The sequence below is a fragment of the Callorhinchus milii genome, unplaced genomic scaffold (genome assembly GCF_018977255.1).
Source record: "Callorhinchus milii isolate IMCB2004 unplaced genomic scaffold, IMCB_Cmil_1.0 Scaffold580, whole genome shotgun sequence".
NCBI lineage: Eukaryota > Metazoa > Chordata > Chondrichthyes > Chimaeriformes > Callorhinchidae > Callorhinchus > Callorhinchus milii.
Genome location: NW_024705321.1, coordinates 26,035 through 50,678, shown reverse-complemented (window position 1 = coordinate 50,678; position 24,644 = coordinate 26,035). Strand labels below are relative to the sequence as shown.

Here is a 24,644-nt window from a genome sequence, read left to right as displayed (position 1 = left end):
CTGTTCAGCAGTCGAGGCACCCACCTCCAGCGTCTGCGACTGGTGCATTGACTTGATCGCATTCTGTGCCATTGATCGTGTGGCAAATGTTATAAAGGCACAACCTGGCAGAGAGAATAGGGTTAACACTGCAGAGCACAGATGCTAACTAAATACAAACTGTCTCTCCCTTCCCCCTTTCCCACACTCTCTCTCCCCACTTTCCCACACTCTCTTGCTCTCTCTCTCTCCCACCTTACCCACAATCTTTATTCTCCTAGCGAGACTTTAACTGAACAAATGAATTCTTATTTACACACAAACTATGGGCAGTGAGGCATCATTTACTCACCTCGACTTAGCCCGTCTGGCCCTCGCAATATCCGACATTCTTCAATCTGTCCAAATGGTGAAAACATAACTCGAACATCGTTCTCATTGCATTTTTTGGAAATCATTCCAACAAAGAGCTTTCTGTCTTCCACGGCTGCAATCACACAATGGTATCTATCATAACAGGCACTTACTACATACTTACTGAAATAATATCTTTGCAGCTTCCAATGTTCTTCACCACTCCCTTAGAAAGTTCTCTATAACTTAGTTAGAGCACCACCTCTCCTCCTCATGATAGCCTAAGCCAACTCTCTAATCCCAATCAGTGAAAACTCTAGGCTATTTTGTACATAATTCTGCTGTTTGACAGTAAGCTGAGACCCAAATTTTAGAATGAGATTCTGAATAGCATTGAAACACTAGTTTTCCATCCCACAGTAATATCACTTCAATAACAACAGCAACAAGATTACATTTGTATAGGGCCTTTGGACTGTCTGTTGCTCTGAGCATTTGAAATGACCTAACAGCATTAACAATTGTGAAGGATAAAAAGGATAGAAACAGGTTGATAACAGAGTTGAGCCAATAAATTGACATTATCACAGTCTGCCAACTGGTTCACCTCAAGAAGTGATCAAAGATAGTGATCATATTCCTACCAATCTGTCTCAGGTAACAGGCTCTAGGTCATTCAACTAGCAGAAAAAGTGATGAGCTGGAAATACGAACCATCATACAACATGCAGAAAAAAAACTAACAGGAAATAGATAGCAGGCATACACAGTCATGTACTCATGAGATGTACTCAGCCTTTGTGTACATTAGTCTCAGCATTAACAGCCAGGCCCTAACTCACCATTGTTCTTCTCACTGTCTGCTGGCTTCATCTGGATAGGGTGATGCATCTGGGGAAAAAACAGAGGTATTGACAATTTTCAGGCTGTTGGACTTCGGAACTTTCCAAATACGTCAGAGATCATCAGCCCCTGAGGCTCATTGTAAATAGTGACAGCCGCGCACAACAACAAGATTAATTGAGTTCAATTCCAGGCAGAGGGCGAAACCTCGGGCAAGTTTCCTTACTCCACACAGAGCCTAATAATAATCCTTCAAAACCAAAACAATAATAAATTGGTCATTTTCAATCTGCCACTGTCTGTGGGACATTGCTGTGCACAATTGGCTGTCGCGTTCGCCCACAAATATACAGTCAATTCACTTTACAGTGTGTTCTGTGAAGCGCTTTGGGACGTCCTCCCGACGTGAAAAGCGCTATATCAAATGCAAGGATTATTATTATTATTATTTTTATAGCACCTTTCACGCTTGGAGGACATCCAAGGCAGTGGCAGCATTTCAGACCCGAGCTGGGGGTCGGGGGGGAGAAGGGAGGGGAGGGGAAGGGGGGTGACCGATGGCATGGTCGAAGAGGAGGGTTTTGAGGCGGGACTTGAAGGAGGCTAAGGAGGGGGCGAGACAGAGTGATTGGGGGATGGAGTTCCAGAGGTTGGGGGCAGAGTGGCTGAAGGCTCTCCAGCCAATGGTGGGTCGGGGGACTTGGAGCAGCCAGAGCGGCTGAGGGGAGGGAGCGGGCGGGTTGGTAGTGGGTTAGGAGGTCGCAGAGGTAGGGTGGGGCGAGGCCATGGAGGGCTTTGTATGTGAGGACCAGGATCTTCAACTGGATCCTCTGAAGGATAGGGAGCCAATGGAGTCGGGCGAGAATTGGGGCGATGGTGTCACAGAGTTTGGTGCAGGAGAAGACATGGACTGCAGAGTTCTGGATTATCTGCAGCCTGTGGAGGGAGGAGTTGGGAAGGCCGACAAGCAGGGCTTTGCATAGTCGAGCCTGGAGGTGATGAAGGCATGAACAAGAGTTTCAGCGCCTGAGGGGTGAGGTAGTGGCGAAGTCGGGCGATGTTACGGAGGTGAGGGAGGCAGAGCGGGTCATGGCTTGAATGTGGGGAACAAAAGGCAGTTGAGGGTCGAACAGGACACCCAGGTTCCTGACGGGCTGGTGAGTTGAAGTGTGTAACCATGGAGGTTGATGTTGCCCGAGCCTGAGTTGCGGAGGCGCTGGCGGGAGCGAATCAGGAGGGCCTCAGTCTTGTTCATATTCAACTGTAGGAAATTTGCCCTCATCCAGGACTTGATGTCCGACAGACAGTCAGGTCAGCAGTGGTCCTGGAGTTGAGGGTGGGGGCAGAAAGATAGAGTTGGGTGTCATCCGCATACATATGAATGTTGACCCCATATCTGCGGATGATGTCACCAAGCGGGAGTATGTAGATATTAAAGAGGAGAGGGCCAAGGACAGAGCCCTGGGGGACGCCAGATGTGACAGTGCGGGGGCTGGAGGAGAAACCGTTAGAGGCAACAAAGTGGAGACGGTGAAAGAGATAGGAATCGAACCAGGCAAGGGCTGGTCCGCAAAGATTAAGTAAAGAGGAGAGGCGGTGTATGAGGATGGAGTGGTCGAAAGTGTCGAAGACAACAGAGAGGTCGAGGAGGACAAGGAGGCAGAGGGAGCCCTGATCACAGATGTTCAGAATGTCGTTAGTGACTGTGACCGGGGCTGTTTCCATGCTGTGGACAGCGCGGAAGCCGGATTGGAGGGGTTCAAAGAGGGAATGGCGAGAGAGAAAGGAGCGGAGCTGGGACACGATGACTCATTCCAGGACCTTGGAGAGGAATGGGAGGTTAGAGATGGGGCGGTAGCTGGAGAGTAGGGATGGGTCCAGGAAAGGTTTTTTCAGGATGGGGGTGATGACGGCTGTTTTTAGGGGGCTGGGAACTGAACTGGTGGTCAAGGAGAAATTGATGATGTCGGACAGGAGAGGGGCCGAAGGTGGAGCTGGGAGACGAGGAGAGATCCCAACTTCCACATCCCAACTCCTCCGTCCCCCCCGCCACCCCGCGCAGGTCATCTCCTCCAACCTTCACTGCGAGGAGATGCTGGATTTCCTTGAATCCAAGATCAAGGGAATCCGCTCCGCGGTCACTTCCCATCCAACATCCACCCACCCCCCACCCCTTCTCTCCCACACTCCGACTCCTACCCATCCTCCCCTACACACCTTCGTACCCGTTTCCCCATCCTCTGTCACCAAACTCATCCTCTCCCTGAAACCTACCACCTGCTCCCTTGACCCCATCCCCACTCCTTATCTCCCAGCTCCACCTCCTTGCCCAACATATCACAGACATCGTCAACCTGTCCCTCTCCTGTGGCTCTATTCCCATTCCCTTAAAAACTGCCACCATCACGCCCACCCTGAAAAAACCCTCCCTTGATGCGTCGCAGCTATCAATCTCCGGCCCATCTCCAACCTCCCCTTCCTATCCAAGGTCCTGGAACGAGTTGTCGCCTCCCAACTGCGCTCTTTCCTCTCCAACCATTCACTATTTGAACCCCTTCAGTCGGGTTTCGGTGCTGCCCATAGCACAGAAACTGCCCTGGTCAAGGTCACCAATGACATCCTGACCATCTGTGACCAGGGCTCCCTCTGCCTCCTCGTCCTCCTCGACCTATCGGCAGCATTCGATACGGTCGACCACGCTATCCTCCTCCACCGCTTGTCCTCCCACCTAAACCTTCAAGGCCCTGTCCTTGAGTGGTTTAGGTCGTACCTCTCCCACCGTCTTCACTTTGTCTCCTCAAATGGTTTTTCCTCCCCCCCCCCCCCCGCACTGTCTTGTGCGGTGTCCCTCAAGGCTCTGTCCTCGGTCCCCTCCTCTTCACCCTCTATATGCTCCCCCTGTGGTGACATCATCCGCAGACATGGGGTTAACTCCCACATGTATGCGGATGACACCCAACTCTACCTTTCCTCCTCTACCCTCAACTCCACGACCCCCGATGTCCTGACAGCTGACTGTCCGACATCGAGTCCTGGACGAGAGATAACTTTCTTCAGCTCTACGTACGCAAAACTGAGGCCCTCCTGATTGGCTCACGTCAGCGCCTCCGCACCTCAGGCGCTGACAGCATCAGCTCCGCACTCTCCACCTCTCAAAGCCATCAGGAACCTTGGGGTTCCCCTCGACCCTGAGCTGTCCTTTCTCCCCCATATCCGCACCACAACTGGCACCGCCTTCCATCATCTCTGGAATGTCACCAGACTACGGCACTACCTCATCCCTCACGCGGCTGAAACTCTGGTCCACGCCTTTATCACCTCAAGGCTGGACTATGGGAACTCTCTCTTCGTCGGCCTTCCCGGCCCTCCCTCCACTCTGCAGCTCGTGTACTGTCCCGCACCAGACACCGCGACCACATCACTCCCACCCTCGCCCTCGCCCTCGCTCCCCTCCACTGGCTCCCCATCCCCCAGAGGATCGAATTCAAGATCCTCACCCTCACCTACAAGGCCATTCACGGCCTCGCTCCCTCCTACCTCTCCGACCTACTATCCCCCTACCTACCTGCCCGTACCCTCCGTTCCTCTGGCTCCGGTCTGCTCCACGTCCCCCGCCCCAACCGCCCTACCATCGGTGGTCGGGCCTTCAGCCTCTCAGCCCCAGGCTCTGGAACTCCATCCCCCAGTGCCTTCGCCGCTTCCTCCCTTTCCTCCTTCAAGGCCGGTCTCAAAACCTTTCTCTTTGACCGAGCCTTCAGCTCCCCTCTCGACTCTCTTCCCCCTCCTCGCTCCCTCCCTTCCCTCCCCTCACCCTGACCATTTCCCCACTCCTCGCTCCCTCCCTTCCCTCCCCTCACCCTGACCATTTCCCCCCTGCTCGGGTCATGACCCAACTGTGCAGCGCCTTGGGACGTCCTCCTGACGTGAAAGGCGCTTTATAAATGGAATCTTGTTGTTGTTGTTGTATCGGTGGCCTTCAGCCTCTCAGCCCCGAGGCTCTGGAACTCCATCCCCCAGTGCCTTCGCCGCTTCCTCCCTTTCCTCCTTCAAGGCCGGTCTCAAGACCTTTCCCTTTGACCGAGCCTTCAGCTCCCCTCTCGACTCTCTACCCCCTCCTCGCTCTCTCCCTTCCCTCCCCTCACCCTGACCATTTCCCCCCGGCTCGGGTCCTGACCCAACTGTACAGCGCCTTGGGACGTCCTCCCGACGTGAAAGGCGCTCAATAAATGGAATCTTGTTGTTGTTGTTGTTGTTGTGGGGATGGGATCGAGGGAGCAGGTGGTGGGGTTGAGTTTGCTAGCAATCGCGGTGAGGGAGCAGGGAGAGATGGGGTCGAAGGAGTATAGGGGGGATGGGTGGGGGGTGGGTCATGAGGGAAAGGTGATGTGGGGGTGGCTGTGGACGGGGCTGAGGTGGCTGAACGTATCCCCTCAATTTTGGATTCGAGGAAGTCCAGTATTTCCTCACAGTTGGCGTTTGAGGAGAGGATGGGTGAGGTATGGGAAGGTGAACGGAGGAGATGGTTAGTGGTGGAAAAGAGAAGCCGGGGTTGTCCTTTGCCTCCAAGATGACCTTGGAGTAGAAGGAGGGTTTGGCAGAGGCAAGAGCGCAGCGCGTTCGGCAGCTCGCACTTGTGCCTTGAGGGAACGGAGATGGCTGGTGTACCAGGGAGATTTACGGGAGTATGAGGCAGTTTGGGAGGTGAGGGGGNCAAGAGTCCAGAATGGAGGAGGGGGAGTTGTGGAGAAAGGAGAGTGAGGAGGGGAGATCTGTCAGGGAGCGCCAGAGGTGAAGGAGTTCAGATGCAGTCATCTGAGTCCAGGGCACACAGCCATCCACGCACACGCCCAGCAGCACAGCCGCGCACACGCCCAGCAGCACAGCCGCGCACACGCCCAGCAGCACAGCCGCGCACACGCCCAGCAGCACAGCCGCGCACACGCCCAGCAGCACAGCTTGGCCGTGGTCCTGATTGCACCTTTGAGGTATGTTTAGTGAAAGCTAAAGATTATTATTATCACTATTATTAAAGCTGGATGTGGACTGAGGGTGACCACAATGGACAGAAAAGCTAAACACTGAGCCCAACCCAACCCAGGTAATAAATATTTAAATACTAAGCAATTTTCAGAAAGGTTTAAAACCTTTCTGAGAATTGCTTCGTATTTAAATATTTTAAGTGCTTGTTATTTGTATTTGAAGGATTCCCCAAACACGTGCAACACTGAGGCATCAGCCAAGTGAGACCAGGAACTGCGCACAGCAACATGGCAACATTGAGAAAGTCTGAACGAGATCAGTAAACCAAGGAAACTAGAAGCAACTTTCAGACTAGACCATGAGTCTCCTCTGTACCATCCCCCCACCAACAAATGGCTTTCATGTCAGTGAACTTCTGACAATACCATAAATGTCTTCTCCTCTGGCTTCATTCCCCAATGGATCTCCTCCTTTTTCATACAATCTACAGGATTTGGGCTGCAAGCTTGTGCCACTAACTTCAAGGTATTTTCTTTGACTTCCCCACTCTTACCAGCCTCAGTGCTACACAAAACTTTTCACCAAGGATTCATAATAAACAGGCATATGCGCAGTATTAAGATCAGCATCAGTGTGTGCAAACCAGAAACTGGATCAGGGTGCTTTAAACTTAGGAAAAGGATATTAAAGCTTTTGTCATTAGCTCAATACCGGTTTTACAACACATTTCTACTGAGGTACAGTTATGACAGAAAGTAAGGATCTCTTACCCCAGGCAGTATCTTCATGTTGTGAAGAGCATTTTGTGCTTCTAACGCCGCTTTACGGGTATAAAATGTTACAAAACAACAACCTATGATCAAAACAAACATATGTAAATAAGACAAAAATCTGGAGACCTCTGTTGTCAAACCTGCAATCAGATATGTTCTCACCTTTCTCAGTTTTAATAAGGAGTGCCCCAGTTTCTTTAATCTCTCATAAGCAAAACAACAACAACAAAATTCCATGTGTAAAGCACCTTTCATGTCGGGAGGACTTCTCAAGTCGCTAGACAGACAGAGTTACGGACCCGAGCTGGGGGTCGCGGTGGGGGAGGGGGGTTAGGGGGAGAAGCAGGGAGATCATAGGCAGGTCGAAGAGGAGGGTCTTGAGATGGGTCTTGAAGGTGGCGAGGGAGGGAGTGTGGCAGAGGTCCTGCGGAATGGAGTTCCAGAGGGTGGGGGCAGAGTGACGGAAAGCCCGCCCGCCAATAGTGGGGCCAGCAAGGCGGCAGACATGAAGCAAGCTGGAGCCCGCTGATCAGGGTGGTAGGGGTTTAGGAGGTCGAAGAGGTTGGGGGGAGCAAGACCATGGCGGGCTTTGAAGATGAGGACCAGGATTCTGAACTTTATCCTCTGTGTGATGGAAAGCCAGTGGAGTCGGGTGAGGATGGGGTGATAGGGTCATGGAACCTAGTGCAGGAGAGGACATGGGCTGCAGAGTTCTGGATGATCTGCAAGCAAGGAGTTTGAGTAGTGAAGCCTCCATGTAATGAAGGCGTGTATGAGGGTCTCGGGGCCTGCGGCATGAGACAGTGTGGGAGCCGGCCAATGTTGCAGAGGTGGGGAAGGCAGAACGGGTCATGGCACTGATGAGGGGGAGAAAGGATAGTTGAGGGTCAAACAAGACCCCAAGGTCTGTCTGTCAGGACAGCAGTGGATCCTGGAGTCAAGTGGGGGGCAGAGAGAGAGAGTTGGGTGTCATCCGCATATACATGTGGAAGTTGACCCCATGTCTGCTGATGATGTCACCAAGAGGGAACATGTAGATGTTGAAGAGGAGGGGACCAAGGACCGAGTCCTGAGGAACGCCGCACGAGACGTCCGGGGGCTAGAGGAGAAGCTGTTTGTGGAGATGAATTGCAGACGGTGTGAGAGGTAGGATCTGAACCAGTCAAGGACAGAGCCGTGGGGGTTGAGGTGAAAGGAGAGTGGTGGATGAGGATAGTGGTCGACGGTGTCGAAAGCAGGACGAGGAGGCAGAGAGAGGCCTGGTCACAGATGAACAGAATGTCATTTGTCACTTTGACCAGAGCTGTTTCTGTGCTGTGGGCGGTACGGAAACCAGAGAAGGGAGTGACGGGAGAGGAAGGAGTGAAGCTGAGAAGCAACAACTCGTTCCAGGACCTTGGAAAGGGAGGTTGGAGAAGCGGCGGTAGTTTGGGAATAGGTAAGGATCCAGGGAGAAGCACTCACCTTTACTTTGAGGGGGATTCTGACTTCGATCTCGCAGCACGTTGATTTCGTACACAGCGCCATACTGCTCAAAAAGTTCTTTCAATTCTTTCTCTGACCAGGAACGTGGAATCTGTCCTACAAACATCTTAATGGAGTCAATGTCAGGCTGGTCGGGGTGATCCAGAGTCCCATTCATTTTTTTTGATCTGTACAATCAAGCAGAATCCAAGCTAAATCTGCAGTGAAGCTGGAAATGGTGCACAGGTCTGACAAGGATAAAAGTTCACGTTTCACTTTGACAGCAATGGGCTGGAGACAGTAGTTTAAACTCACCAACTACTTGCTGAAAATGAAACAGACTGAAATGTTGTACATGGAATAAAAATGACTTCACAACAGCAACTTGTATTTGATTAGCACCTTCAGGAAAAGGATATTTTGAAGTACTCAACAATTAGAGTGGTGGGCACCAGGCTGTGAAAATAAGGTTGACCAAAGGCATAACTGGAGATATGTTTTAAAAGTACTTTAAACGCAGGGAGAGGTCTAGCACTGTGAAGAGTTTTCAGAACACATAGGCATGATGGGTGAAGCATTGCATTATATAGACTCCAGTGATGAAATAGAGGAAACTAGATAAATACTTAAGAGTCAGCTGCAGAGGTATAGTCTAGAAGACGTGAAAAGCGCTATATCAAATGCAAATGTTTAATTTATGTTTATATTCACATCAAGGGACACAGTTTATATTTACTTCATGGTGGCTACTGGCCCAGGTGGAATGGCGACGAGGGAGGCGTTCCTGTCGGCTGAAGTAAATCCTGTTAAGTGGTTTGAGACATCCTCCCAACATGAAAGGCGAAATACTAAATGTAAGCATTATTTGAATAGAGGAAATAGGGTATAGATGAGTATTGTGGACTGTAAGTTACATTCAAACAACAGTAATTTGCATTTATATAGCACCCTTCACACATGGTAGCGCTTCAGAGAGTTTAACAGTGGCAGAGCCTGACACCAAGTGGGGAGGGGGGGGGGCGGCTGCGAGTGCCCATAAGCATGGTTGAAAAGGAAATCTTCAGGCATGACCTGAAAATGGGGAAGGAGGGAGCAAGGCAGAGGGATCGTTCCAAAATGTCAGGGAGTACTGGCTGAAAGCACAGCCGCCGATGGTGCTGTGGATGAAGGACAAGCAGGAGACTGAAGCCAGCCTTGTGGGGTAGATAGGAGAGCTGGGGATCAAACCCAAAGTCTATGTTACGAACAAGGTCAGTAAAGCCTCAGGGAAAGGCTGGGAAGTTCAGGAGTTCAGCCGCGGGACAGACAGAAGGCAAGGAGTATGGCTTCCATCTTGTCGACATTCAACCGCTGATGGCATCATTGAGAGGGAACATGTAAATAAGGAAAAGAAGGGGTCCAAGGATAGAGCCTCGTTGTACCCCACAGGTGGGCGGGGGGGGGGGGGTGGGTAAGAGTTTGAGGAGACAAAGTGATGGCAGTAAAGTAGGACTCGAAGCAGGCCTCCTGAGGTGGATGAGGAACGAATGATCACCAAAACCACCCAACACCTTGCATTTATATAGCAAGCTTCATTCATGTGGGGTATTGTCTCAGAATGCTGACCAGGGAGAGAGCACTGATGTAGAACCGGCCCCCAGATAGTCATTGCAGAATTGCCAACTAAGCTGAAATACTTCTGTATCCTGTAGCTCAGTGGTTAGAGCACTCGCTTTGCAAGTGAGAGACCTGAGTTCAATTCCAGGCAGAGGGCGAAACCTTGGGCAAGTTTCCTTACTCCACACAGAGCCTAATAATAATCCCTCCAAAACCAAAAACAATAATAAATTGGTCATTTTCAATCCACGACTGTTTGTGGGACATTGCTGTGCGCAATTGGCTGCCGCGTTCCCCCACAAATATACAATCAATTCACTTTACAGTGTGTTCTCTGAAGCGCTTTGGGACGTCCTCCCGATGTGAAAAGCGCTATATCAAATGCAAGGATTATTATTATTATTATAACAGATAGAAGATAAGCAACCAATGGAGAGATAAGTCAGGCATTGAAATAATGTGAGAAACATCTGCCAATACGTTTGCTAGGTGCACAATCAAAGGCCCGGTACAAAAGTTCCAAGTGCAGAAAGCTAACAGTCAACCGAGCTCAGGCACAAATATCTTCACCTGCTTCTATATATTCCATTCTGGACAACAGTACATCATTACAGGCTGTGAATTCAAGCAGGAGCTGGTCAGAACAATGGTGCTGGACACGAGGGTGGGCACAGATGAAGTGCTGACACAAGGAGGGATTTTAAGATGGACCACAAACAATTTTAATGATATCAGCTGCACAAATAAATTTATAATAAATTGGTCATTTTCAATCCACGACTGTTTGTAGGACATTGCTGTGCACAATTGGCTGTCGCGTTCGCCCACAAATATACAGTCAATTCACTTTACAGTGTGTTCTGTGAAGCGCTTTGGGACATCCTCCCGACGTGAAAAGCGCTATATCAAATGCAAGGATTATTATTATTATTATATAAATCTCCTTTGAGCAGGAAGCAAATAATGGGGCTACTGCAGTGATGCATTCAATATTTACCACTTCAATTATGCTCTGATTTGACAGAGGCAGACAGCTCCCCTCATGCAGTGCTGAAGGCAACAACCACTTAGCCATTTCCAATTGCTGATTCCGAGAATCCAGAATAGCAGCATTAGATTCTGCTTTAAGGATCAATCGGCCTGCAGCGTTAAGACTTCGGGCTCACAGTTAACCCACTAGTCAAGTTTGTAGCCAGGAGGAACCTGGGTATGCCTCCAGTTCTGCATGAGTCCAATGTGCACAAGGTGTCTGTCCATCGAATAGGAGGATATACAAACCAGTAGCTCCAAAGCCAAATTTAGTGTGGAAACAGTTGAGTCAAGCGGATGATTTTGCTGTAAATTAACCAAGTTACAAAACTCAAGTCCACTGTCATCAAATGAAGATTTTTGGGGGATCAGGCATGAGGTAACCCCTCACCTTGCTTAAGAGTATCCAGACCAAACAGAGTTCAACAACAAGATTACATTTGTATAGCGCCTTTCATGTCGGGAGGACGTCTCAAGGCGCTGGACAGAGTACAGCATTTCAGACCCGAGCTGGGGTCGGGGGCGGGGGGGAAGGGAGCGGAGGGGAAGGGGGTGACCGATGGTATGGTCAAAGAGGAGCGTCTTGAGGCGGGGCTTAACATAGCATAACATGTAGGAGCAGGAGTAGGCCATTCAGCCCTTCGAGCCTGCCCTGCCATTCAATCATGGCTGATCTTCTAATCTAACTCCAGCTAATAACACTTGAAGGAGGATAAGGAGGGGGTGAGGCGGAGTGACTGGGGGATGGAATTCCAGAGGTTGGGGACAGAGTGGCTGAAGGCTCTCCCGCCAATGGTGGGGTGGGTGGGTGGGTTGGGGGACGTGGAGCAGGCCAGAGCCGGGTGGGTTGGTAGGGGGTTAGGAGATCGCAGAGGCGATCGTAGGGCGAGTTCAACATATACATGGAAATTCGACCAATACATGAAAATTCCTGTGATATTTATTGGAATGCACACTCCCTCCCTGGAGGGACACATCCTGGTTACCTATTTCCAGAAAGTATTAGGTGCAGGTTGGCAAGAGCCTTTGCTTAGGGACCAAAGAGGGTACGTTGGGGTAACTGCTGGAGTCTAACCAGCTAAAACACCATATAAACACCATGTCATTGAAAGCATTGTCTGGCAAGCTTTCCCATTGCTTGTCCAGCTAGGACTATTAGGGCTTTCGCTTGCAGGATTAACCACATCTGAGTGGGAAGAGTCCCTGCCCGAGCGACTGGTCTGCCCCTCCAAGTGTTGCCAATCAGCCACATTGGCTGTCCTGTCAGCCAACATCCCCCCACCCAAAGGCTGACTGACACCCCTAACCCCAAAGGCTGACTGACATTGCACCCCCAAAAGGCTGACTGACATCCCCCCCTCCCCCCCAGGCTGACTAACACCCCCCCCCACCAGGCATCACATCCCCCCCACCGCCCTTCCCACAGGCTGACTGACATACCCCCTCCCAAGGCTGACTGACACCCCCCCCAAAAAAAAAAGGTTGACTGACATGACTCCATTCCCTTCAAAGGCTGAATAATACACCCCCACTCCCAAGGCTGACCGACATCCCCTCCTACCCCAAAGGCTGACTGACATCCCCCCCAAAGGCTGACTGACATCCCCCCGCCCAAAGGCTGACTGACATCCCCCCGCCCAAAGGCTGACTGACAATCCCCCTGCCCCACCTTAGGGTGACTGACAGCCCACAGCTCTTCTGACCTCCAATTGGGTACATATCACTGGAAGGCATGAACCTTCTTCACATAACTTTGGTACAAGCAGAAGCTCATAGCAGCAGATGGAACAATTACAAAACATTTGCACTTAGAAACTTAGATAAATCAAGTGACCTTTGGGTTCTACTTACACTGGGCTGGAGCTCAGTGAGCAGTGATCCACCAGCATCTCAGGCAGGAAATCCAATTTGAATGAAGACATTCTTGAGGGGAAAGAAGAGCAGAGATCTCTTTTTCTCTGAGAAGTTTCCTGATTTGTTAATTTCTTTCTCTGGCAAGTGATGGGACAGGACAGGCTTGAGTGCCACCGTACCCTTCACGCTCTGGAGACCAACATTGAGCAGCTGTTCCACTCTGAACACAGGGAGGGGTGGAGGAGGGGAAATGCAGACTTGTGAAAACACAAGCAGGACAGCTTGGTCTGAAAGAATAAACTGAATCCGTTTGGAAATGGGGGCTGGATTAAATGGGATGAAAACCAGCAAATACAGTCTCACCCTGATGCACAATAGAAAGTGCTGATACATCAGACTTTTTGTAAAATGTACTGCCATAGCAGTACTAACTGCACGGTCAGATAAATCGGCTGTCAGATGCTGGGAGCGCTTGATGTGTGTGAATAAAAGCCTCTTGCTGGGTTTTAATCCAGTGTTAATACCCTATTGTCCATTCAGTCAGTCTGCCATCAGCACAGTTTACAGTTGTTTTGCATTGACTGAGGTCACATGTGAGACAGGTCAGGTTTGTAGGTAATCAAGCGAAAAATATCAGCAGTAGCCAGTAGCCTAGATCAACAGTGCACAGCCACTGAGTGAGCAGTTTACTAAAGAGAAAGGAGGGGAGTAGTGGGGAAATCACCTCACTGAAGTCATTAACTGATGTCATAAGATTATTATTCATAACAAGTTTCTGCATTTAGATAGCACCTTTCACAAAGAAGGTCTCAAAGCAATTCATAGAGATGGAGTGGGAGACCAAAATTGGGGAGGTGGAGATTAAAGGGTGTGAGCTACACAAAACTGCAAGCTCCTTTCTGGAGGTACGTGACACAAGTTAAGAGACAAACAGCAGCTGCTGCACTCTCCCTCAGTGTGCTCCCGGGGAAACAAGGCATTGATTCTTGACACTCACTGAAAACTCAATTCACAGGCTGCTGAGATCCATCAATTAATTGGAAATGATTATTAAAAAAGTGTTTTAATTTTCTGCTGCAACTGCTATGCATTCCCTTTGTGGAAGTTGCTGAGCTTTATTTTGAATTTTTAGGTGCAAAAGTAACCAGCCCTGTGGTCCCATGTGCATAGTCAAGCTGTGGAAGTTTCCAACTGAAGTTTTTGGTTTTACTATTCCCTTCTAACATAACACCACAAAATGGCCCCAAACACTGAAGCTGGTAGACCAGAGAGCTGCAGAAAATCATCAAATGAATAAAAGAAGCCTCCACTTTACTCCAAGTATAGCCTTGTCTGCATGAACATCTCAAACATTGTTCATAATGGGGTACGGCATGCAGAGGCCTCCATAATCAGCACTGTACAGTCAAATGACACTCGTCTCTGTTGTACAAACATAAAAAGAGTGCAGGCCATTCAGCCATTGAGACAAATCATGCTGATCGACCATGCCATTTCCCCACTCTCCTCTGTTGTCTTTATAACTGTAATCACAAGTATCAATACAGATTTACAGTGGTTATATTGCCCCTTTCATGTGGAAAGAATGTCCCAAGGCGTTGGAGCAATATCAATTTTTCTCTCTTACACAAAAAATCCTTGCATTTCACATAGTGCCCTATCACACCAAAACATCTCAAAGCACTGCAGTTTCCTGTAAAGCACTGGTGGCCAACCTTTATGTCAGGCAACAAAATAAATCTTCTTGATTGAATAATTCTTGATTTTTGTACTATAATATATTCAATCGACCAATATAACAGCATAGAGATGGAGTGGGATGTGCTATAATATATTCCCACAAAGGCCATCCAAACCTCCCTGGATGAATAAGGAAATTGGGATTAAACTAAAAACAGAGGCTTATGATAAATGTCAGGGTCAAAATACAGAAGATAATCAAATAGAATATAGAAAGTACAGAGAAGTGAAAAAGGCAATAAGAGGGGCAAAGAGATTGGATAAAAGATTAGCAGGGAACATAATAGGGAACCGTAAGGTATTTTATAAGCATATAAAGAATAAAAGGTTAGTCACAGTTGGGTGGGTCCAATTAGGGACCAAAGAGGAAATTATCTTGTGGAGGCAGAGGGCATAGCTGAAGTACTGAATGAGGACTTCGCACCTGTCTTCACAAAACAACCACTTGCATCTATAAAGCGCCCTCCACAACGGGTGGCTTCTCAGAGCTTAACAATGGCAGAGCCCGAGGCCGAGCCAGGGGGAGGGGGAAATGACTGTAGTTGCGGTCGAAGGTCTTCAGGTGCGACCTGAAGATTGGGAAGGAGAGGGCAAGGCCAAGGGGTTGAGGGAGGGAGTTCCAAAGCTTCAGGGCGTAGTGGCTGAAGACACGGTCACCGACGGTGGAGCGGAGGATTTGGGGGACACGGAGGAAGCTGGACCCAACAGAGCGGAGGCAGCGGGTACTGCTGTGGAGTTTTGAATGAGCTGCATTTTGTGAATAGTGGAGGAGGGGAGACCGGTGAGGAGCGGGTTATAGTCCAGCCGAGAGGCGACAAAGGCACGGACAACGGTTTTGGCAGCTTTTGGGGTGAGGCATTGTCGGAGACTGCAATGTGGAGGAGGTGGAAGAAAGCGGGGCTGGTCCGGGACCGGATGTGGGGGAGGAAAGAAAACTGGGGATTGAACCTAACGCCTAAGTTGCGCTCAGATTGGGAGAGTTTTAAGGACAAGTCGGGTAGATTGAGGAGGTCGGTACGGTGAGACAAGAAGATGTCGGCGGGAGCCAAAGAGTATGGCTTCCTTCTTGTTGACGTTCATCTGCAGGAAATTTGAGCTCATCCAGCTCTTGATGTCGGACACACAAGCTGACAGAACATCAGAAGACTGGGAGTCGCAGCTGGAGGTGAAAAAGTAGAGTTGAGTGTCATCCTCATACATATGGAAGTTAACCCCGTGTCTGCGGATGACATCACTGAGAGGGAGCATATAGATCAGGAAGAGAAGGGGCCAAGGATGGATCCTTGGGGTATCTACTGCCCAAGTGACCGGGTGGAAGTGAGAAGAAATGCCATTTGTAGAAATGTAGCGCTGGCGGTTTGTAAGCTAGGACTCAAACCACTGAGGAGGACAGGCGGTGGAGGAGAATGGCATGATTGACTGTGTCGAACGCGGCGGAGAGGTCCAGGAGGACGAGGAGGCAGAGCAAGCCCTGGTCACAGATAGAGGATATTGTTTGTGACCTTCACGAGCGCTGTCTCTGTGCTGTGGGCAGTCAGAGTGGAAAACGGACTGGAGGAGTTGGAGTAGGGTGTGGAGGGAAGTTGGTCTGAAGTTGGTTGGCAACAACGCGTTCCAGAGCTTTGGCAAGGAAGGGCAGGCTTGAGATAGGGCGGTTGTGGCCGAGGTTGGAGGGCTCGAGGGTAGGTTTTTTAAGTAGGGGGGTGATGACTGCGGTTTTGAGGGGGAGTGGGACTGATCCTGAGGAGAGAGACTGGTTAATAGTGTCTGCCAGCAGTGGACAGAGGAGGGGGGTTGAGTGATCAGCAGTTGGGTGGGGAGGGGGTCGAGGTAGCAGGTGGTGATGGTGGAGAGATGGGGGGAAATGAATGTAGGATGAGGGCCATGGTAGGATCTGAAGGCGGGGTGGGCGAGGGAGACGGAATCGGGGTGGTGGTAGGCGACACAGTGCAGAGGGATGAAGCTGCCAGGCGGATATTGTCAATTTTAGAGATGTCCATGACCTCTTTGCACTTGGCGTTAGATGTGATGATTGAGGGGGCGCACGGAGGTGACGGGCAGTGGAGAATAGGATTTTGGAGTTATTGTTGGCCTCCAGTATGATGTTTGAGTCGTGCACAGTTTTTGCTTGCGACAGGTAGGTGTGAAGATGAAGAGGTGTGAAGATGCCTGCGCCACAGCTGGTGGTGAACTGTGAGGCTGGTTTTCAGCCATCTGCACTCGAGCAATTGGATTTGGGATTTTAGGGAGTGGAGATGGCTGTTGCACCAGGGGGAGTGGGTAGATTTGGAGATGGTTCTGGATTTCAGGAGAACGAGGGAGTTGAAGGTGGAGGAGAGGCGATCATGGAGCAGCTTGACGGCTGGTGCGGAGAGGGTGAGCGGTGGGACAGTTGGGGTGGCTGCTCTGGGACAACCGATGGTGAGAGCCATGATGGGCCCGGCGGAGGATGCCCAGGCCTGAAGAGAGGGAGGTAATGGTGGGGTCCAGGAGAGAGAGAAGGCGGGGAGGGCGGTGGGAGAGAAAGACAGAGTGGGAGTAGTGGAAAGAGGGGTGTAGGAGGAGCAGCATTTCCAGGGGGAGAGGCTCGGGTCAGAGTGGCAGCCAAAACAAGCACGCGGAGACCAGGTGGAAGCAGATTTGATAACAACTTTTAAGAGAGTAGATAATTATTTGGGGAGGACAAGTTTGCAGGGCTATGGGGAGAGCACAGGGGAGTGAGGTTGATCAGGGCTGTGGAGAGAAAGTGGGGGTGTGGGATTGATTTGGAAGCTCTTTTCAAAGAGCCAGCACAGACACGATGGGCCGAATGGCCTGCTTCTGTGCTGTATGATTCTAATGAAGAAAAAAATGAAAACACGCTACTAATCGAACACGGGCTTATCTAGACTCGTGCAAATGTTCAGGAGCCACCACTGGTGTAAAGTCCAGTGATTTATAGGCGAATGCAGTCAATTTGCACTCAGCAAGTCCCACAACCAGATTTTTAAATCTGTGGAACTGTCGGACAGAACCCCAGGAGATTCGTACCTTTGGGACCTTGGTTTAACTTCTCATCTGAAAGACAATGCAGTGCTCTGGAGTATCATCGGGTCTATGAATGGACTCTGATTCTATGGCTTTCTAGGCAAATCATTAACACATTTTCACAATCCTGTGTATGAAGAAATATTTTCTGTTCACTTCTAACTAATGTCTCAATTGTAAAATATTACTGTGCTAACCTGTGGGAATTTAAAAGATGGCTTTCTAAAATCTCAGATTGGTATCAAATCATGGATTGCGAACCCACTGGACAGCCCAGAAACAGAGTCTACAGTGACATCCTGTCAACCTCACATTTTATACAGTCAATTCACTTTACAGCATATCCTGTGAAGTGCTTTGAGACATCTCGAAAACCTGACAAGGCACTATATCAAATGTAAGGATTATTATTATTATTGTTAGTGCATGTGTCGATCTGGCTCAGAGGTAGTCCTCAAGTCGCTAATAATAATCCTTGCATTTGATATAGCACTTTTCACATCTTCTAGATGTCTTGAAGCGCTTCACAGAATAGACTGTAAAGTGAATTGACTGTATATTTGTGGGCGAAATGTCAGAAGGTTGTGGGCTCAAGCCCCACATCAGTACTTGGAATCACATAGTCTAAGCTAACACTCCAATGCAGTGTTGCAGGTGGGTTGCATTGTTGGAGGTGCCGTCCTTCAGATGAGACATTGAACTGAAGTCTTGTCTACCTGTTCAGGTAGGCATAAAATATTCCACTGTGCTATTCGAAAAGAGAAGGGAGTTTCTCCCAGTGTCCTGGCCAAATACAATTTGTCACTCACTTCATAGTTCTTTGTGGGACATTGCTGTGTACCACTACTTGCCGCCATTCTCCCAAATAATACATCCAATTCACTTTACAGTATATCCTATGAAGCGCTTTGAGATGTTTTGACGACTTGACATTATGAAGACTTGATATATCAAATGCAAGAATTATTATTGTTATTACTACGAGCTGGCACAACTCGTTGAAATAGCTGTAGTCTCAGTACAAGATCAAGTGTGCAATCTATAGGATGGTAGAAATAACTAGCTATCAATGCTGAACAATATTTCAGCTGTGATTGATCAATTAATTGCTGCAGCCTGACAGCATGCACCAATATACTACACTTCTTGTAATAATAATAATCTTTGCATTTAAGTTAGTACTTTTCATGTCAGGAGGATGTCTCAGAGCATTCCACAGAATTAAAGTGTAGTGATTGTGTGTTTTGCAAGTTAACAGCACAGCAACGTTCCACCAACAACCATGAAACCAATGATCAATTTAAATTACAGGATTGTCAGCAAGGACAATGGGAGAAACTCCCTTCTCTTTTCAAATAGTGCCTTGGGATCTTTAATATCCACTCGAACAGACAAGTGGGACTTCAGTTCCAGATCTCATTTGAAGGACCACAGCATCTTCGTGTCGGGTTAGACTATACGAGTTCAAGTCCTGAAATGGAGCTTGAACCCCCAACCTTCCGCCTCAGAAGCAAGAGTGCTACCTCTCGGTACCAGCCTGCGACACATTACATTGTCATTCTGTTTCCAGAACCATTCCAGGTATACAAAACACAGCCAAAATTCATCATCTTCAGAAAATATTTAAATTGATCACATTTTAAATCACAGATCAAAAGTTTTCAGGTGGTAAGCCAACGGGCAAGTGGAGCTGCTGGCAACATTTTGTAATGGCTGCTGTCATGCGGCATGGCCAGTTAACTAAGGCTGAAAATACCAGCTTTCTAGAACATCCCATTTCACTAAACGATGTACGCATGGAAATAGGAACACTCAGCAGGTCGATGACCTGAACGTTAACTCATTTTCCTCTCTCCATAGATGCTGCCTGATCTGCTGAGTGTTCCCAACCACTTCTGATTTTATTTCAGATTTCCAGTCTCTGCAGTATTTTGCCGTTTGATGTATGCATGGTGGCACTTAGCTAGAATAAGCTTTCTTATATTACTAGAAGCAAAGACTCTTACATTTCAACAGCTTCCAGACTTGAACATGAGCACCATGGAGAAAGAAGCTAAAGACAGCAATCCCCAAGACCTACCCAGCAAAGAAGGTTGGGCCAAAGAGAAATCACATCCACATTAGTAAGGCAGAATTCCAGAGCCCAAGATAGATGGGTTAATGCTTACCTGGCCACAGGCCCTGTACCATCCTCAGCAAGGACATAGGCCACCAGTGCTCCCTCCATCCGTAACGTTAGGGACTCAGCATAACTAATTAAACACGGCCACTGTCTCCCTCACACTGCAGCAACACATTCAATGTGCTGACACTTTCCTTGTGCTTCATCAACCTGGTCAACACCATCACAGTCTTGTAGCCATTTCAAGGATTTCAAACTAAATTGATCTCCTCTGCATGGCAGAAAGCTTTGTATTGTTTGGGAGCAGAGATGGCAGTGAGCGGTCGACTCACTGCACTCAGCACTGAGGTTGACATTACCAAACATACCTCTCCTGCTTGCTCTATTCAGCTCATTCTGAAAAACTCACAAATTTAGCTTGCTTATGTGTTTTATCTTCATGCACACTTTAGAAAATGATTACTTACTCATACTCACTGCAAAGAGCCACACTGTGAGATGGGTTATCCCCTTCATTCACCTGGCAAACCTCTGTTGAAGCAGTCATTGCTATATTCAACCGAGGAGTACACACTTAGTCTGTTTACATTAAACAAACACAACTAATACCAGGAGGGGCTAAGCCTATAGTCAGGTTTAATGCATTTTATTTGTGCTCCTGCTACAGGCAAGGAAGCTGCTCAGGATGTGATCTCTGGCACTCCGCCACTGTGACAGCTGCATCAGGACCCAAACTAGCAGAGGCTGCTCGCTACTCGCCTGAACGTATCTCCTCAAACTACCTGCAATTATCATTCTGTTCAACAGCTCCTGCTTACCCTCCGGTGAGAGAATCAAACCCAGCACAAGCTGCCCGACAACACTGCTCAGACATGCTTCACAGAGGAGGTTTCAATTGTTAAATATTTCTCACTCTTCAAAAACAGAAACTGGGTTGCCATATTCCATTGTACATTTAGTCAGTGCTGTCAGGATATTTTACTGGAACCTGCAGCTCATTGACAACTCAATAGTCTAACATCCAAAAATCTAAAGGTTCCAGCAATGGATTAAAGAGCTCCATTGTTAATGCAGCAGATACAGAGCAGCACAACCCGGGCCTGGGAGGGAAACTCAATGAGGTTTGCTGCTCACAACAACTTCTGATCTGATTAAGTGTTTACTTGTATAGAGCACAAATCAAATGTGACCGATGAGGCCTGCAGTTATTGTCCAAGCTTATACATGGGCAAGGTTTGGGGTGTCAGCATCTCAAAATGCTCTATGCAGTCTCACACATAGTCTGCCCAGTCTACCTGTTCACACTCACCAATCTGTCTGGTCTATCTGTTCACACTCATAAACCTCACAGATCTATCTCTTCATGCTCATAATTCTTTCAGCTAATAAATTAATAACCCTTGCAGCTTGTATCCATCTGGTCACATTCACAAGTTTCTCATGTCTATCTGTTCACACTCAAAAGAGAATCACGTCTATCTGCTCACCCTCACACAAGTCTCGAGATATAAAGTCATATTGAAGAGCACATCAAAATGTTTCAGCTTTAATGGTCCAGCAATGTCACTTGTATCTCAACAATTGTCAATGGTATTTCATTCTAATGTAGAATAATCAAAAAAGCAGAAGTGCTATAGGATTGTCTAGCATCAGATCTAACCTGAACCAGCAACAGCAATGAGAGAGACGCTGAAATGACAGCCTGCCTTTCAGTTGCACTCTAGGACACACAACTATGACTTCAAGACAAGAAATGTCAGGAAGAAAAATGTGCACCAAGCCCATCTAAGAAATATCATTTGAGCCAAGCGCACAAGCTAAAGCAGCCTGCAATCCACACCAGCACATACTGACCCTTCAATGCTTCTACATCATCAGCATGTTTCAGGGCTGCCTGTGAATAGCTCTGATTTCATTTCTCTGTGAGTGCCATTTCAATCATGTTAACTTCTCTTTTTAAACAGCTGTTCAGCTCATTTCTATGGAAGGGAGAGTCTCACAATTATACTCTGAGAACAGGCATAAATGAAGGTTTATTACACTGAAAAGGATATCCAAGGATTATACAGTGTCGTGTTTAATTGAGCACAGATACTGCACAGCGACAGAGCCCCTACTGATTGAATTCCTGCTGCAGTGAACAGATGCCAGGAATGACAAAACTTACGACAATGCCTAACATTAATTTGAGTAAAAAATATAATTGGGTGCAGTTTTTAAACCAACTGTTACTTTAAACCTCTTGGCATCACGTCCAAATGATTCCTGCTTCTTGTCCCCCAGCCCCCCACCCTGAGATATGTAAGATTATATTGATGTAAATTGCACGATTTCTACATTACTGAATCTTGCAGACTTAGCTGAATTTACAGCAATCAAAGTCCTCTCCAAATACTCATTTATAGCTAATGAACAGCGTGAATTTAGAAAACTCAGAACAATTGATTTGATTAGTCTAGTCTTTACTGACTTTTCTTTTCGACTGCGCCTTTGGTCACCTTCCTTCCCCCTCCCCCTTGCTCGGCCCCGGGATCCGTTACTGTGAAGCGCTCTGAGACGCTGTTTGGCGTGGAGGGTGCTATTTAAATCCAAGTTGTTGTTGTAAATCCAAGTTGTTGTTGACACCAGGGTTAATATTCAAGTTCACAGCAGTCAAAAACACTATTCTATCACCCGTGTATATAAGGAGCAAGCAATGCAATTCTCTCACCTCCCTCCCCTGTTAGAGGTGCCAGCAGAGGTGGAAAAACACAAAATTAGTAATACAAATCTTAATAAAAAACTAAAAGAGATAAAAATACAGAAATTTCAATGCAGAAATTGAGACCAACAACCCCATCGCTTCCATCCCTGCAGCCACAACTAAGCTATACCGCAGCACTGAGACTCAAGCAGTTGAACTCCTCCCACCTCTCTTCCCCCCTCCCAAAGTCAGGAACCTTGACTGGCTGGGCAATAAAATAACTTGCATTCAAGTAATGCTTTACATAGAATGAACATCTCCAAACAGTTACTAACAGAGGTTGAAGCAAGATCATGAAATTTGTGAATGTCTCGCCCAAATTTTGTGGATGAATGCAAAAGCCAACAAGAAGCGAATGACTAATTTTATCTGGGGAACTGTTGGCCAGGACACTCTTTTTCGCAACAGGGACATGGGATCTTTAATGCCCACCTGAACAGACAGGTAGTTTACATCAGAAGGATGGCATCTCTGACAATCCAGTGTTCCACTGCAGTTCAGCCTAGCTTAGTTACTTCAAAATATTAATGATCTTGTCCACTGTATATATTCAACTAAAACTGGATTTCCTCTTTGCCCAATGCAGGAATAAGAATCCAAGATTCTTCACATTTCTCGCAATCTAATAGCTCCAGCTCCATACATCAATACTTTAATCTATTGACAATCATGGTCATCACCTCACCCATCAGACGCACTAAGCTCCATGAACCAATCAACCCCATCCTCACTGGTTCCACATCCCCGAGAGGATAACGTTCAAGATGCTTGTTCTCAATTTCAAAGCCATCCACGGCCTTGGGCCTCCCTACTTCTATAACCTGGGAACTCCAAACCGACCTGTCTGCTCTCTCCAATCAGCGAACCCCAGCCCGCCAACCACTGGCAGTTGAACCTTCAGCCTTTCTGCCCCCCATCCTTTGGAAACCATCTCACAGTCCCTTCGCCTCTCTCTCTCCCTTGCCTCCTTCAATGCTTGCCTCAAGACCCTCCTCTTCAACCTTCGGCCACCCTCTTACTCATACCCTCCCCACCCTCCTGATTCCAACCACCAGCTCCTTAACCGTCCAGCGCCTTGGGACATCTCCTGAAAATCGATATACAATTGTACTTGGTGTTGTTGTTGATGTCAAATGGACATCTCCAAGTCTACTTTGCAAAAGCCATCCCCATCTTCTTTAATAACTCTCCAAAGCCCATGTTCACCAAAGTCTGAGAATCTATTATCTGGTGAGACTGTTCAGGCATCTCTTGGGCAGCGGATAGAAGGTTCATCATCTAACAAGTCCCTCCTGCGGCCCCCTCCACCGCCTGCGGCCCCCCCACACTGCCAGTGCCCCCCAACCCCCCACACCGCCTGCAGCCCCCCCACACTGCCAGTGCCCCCCAACCCCCCACACCGCCTGCAGCCCCCCACCCCCCGCCTGCTCCCCACCCCACCACCCCGCCTGTCCCCCACCCCGCCTGCCCCCCACCCCACCACCCCGCCTGCCCCCACCCCGCCTGCCCCCCACCCCGCCACCCCGCCTGCCCCCCACCCCACCACCCCGCCTGCAGCCCCCCCACCACCCCGCCTGCTCCCCACCCCACCACCCCGCCTGCCCCCCACCCCGCCTGCCCCCCACCCCGCCTGCCCCCACCCCACCACCCCGCCTGCCCCCCACCCCACCACCCCGCCTGCCCCCCACCCCACCACCCCGCCTGCAGCCCCCCCACCACCCCGCCTGCCCCCCACCCCGCCTCCCACCACCCTGCCTGCCCCCCACCCCACCACCCCGCCTGCCCCCCACCCCACCACCCCCCCCCGCCTGCCCCCCACCCCACCACCCGCCTGCCCCCCTCCACACTGCCAGCGCCCCCCAACCCCCCACACCGCCTGCGGCCTGAGCTCGTGCTACAACTTGTCATGGTCTCGGCCTTCCCAGCTGCTGGAGCGAGGCCCGTCTTGAACATCCCCCGACACCCCCGGGGCCCGGCTCCCCACCCCACTGTTCCCTGTCTCCCTCCCCCCGCTTGTCCTCCCTCCCACCTCTCCACGCTCTCTCCCCCCGAGCGGGGGGTCACTCACTGAGGTCTCGGTCGGTATCGCTGATCCCAGTCCCGCGCGCAGCTCCACCCGCTGAGAAGACGCACTCAAAAT

At 49.1% G+C, this 24,644-nt stretch overlaps 1 protein-coding gene across 5 annotated transcripts; it reads right to left on the bottom strand.

Moving 5' to 3' along the window:
- celf1 (cugbp, Elav-like family member 1) lies at positions 1-24,644 on the bottom strand (the record flags this gene model as incomplete). 5 transcript variants are annotated; one of them, XM_042346299.1, is given in 7 exon segments in its annotated part: positions 1-104; positions 332-466; positions 1,176-1,224; positions 6,927-7,009; positions 8,394-8,581; positions 12,870-12,941; positions 24,573-24,644. In XM_042346299.1, coding segments are annotated over 6 exon segments (630 nt in total), but the record flags the coding sequence as incomplete, so codon positions are not given.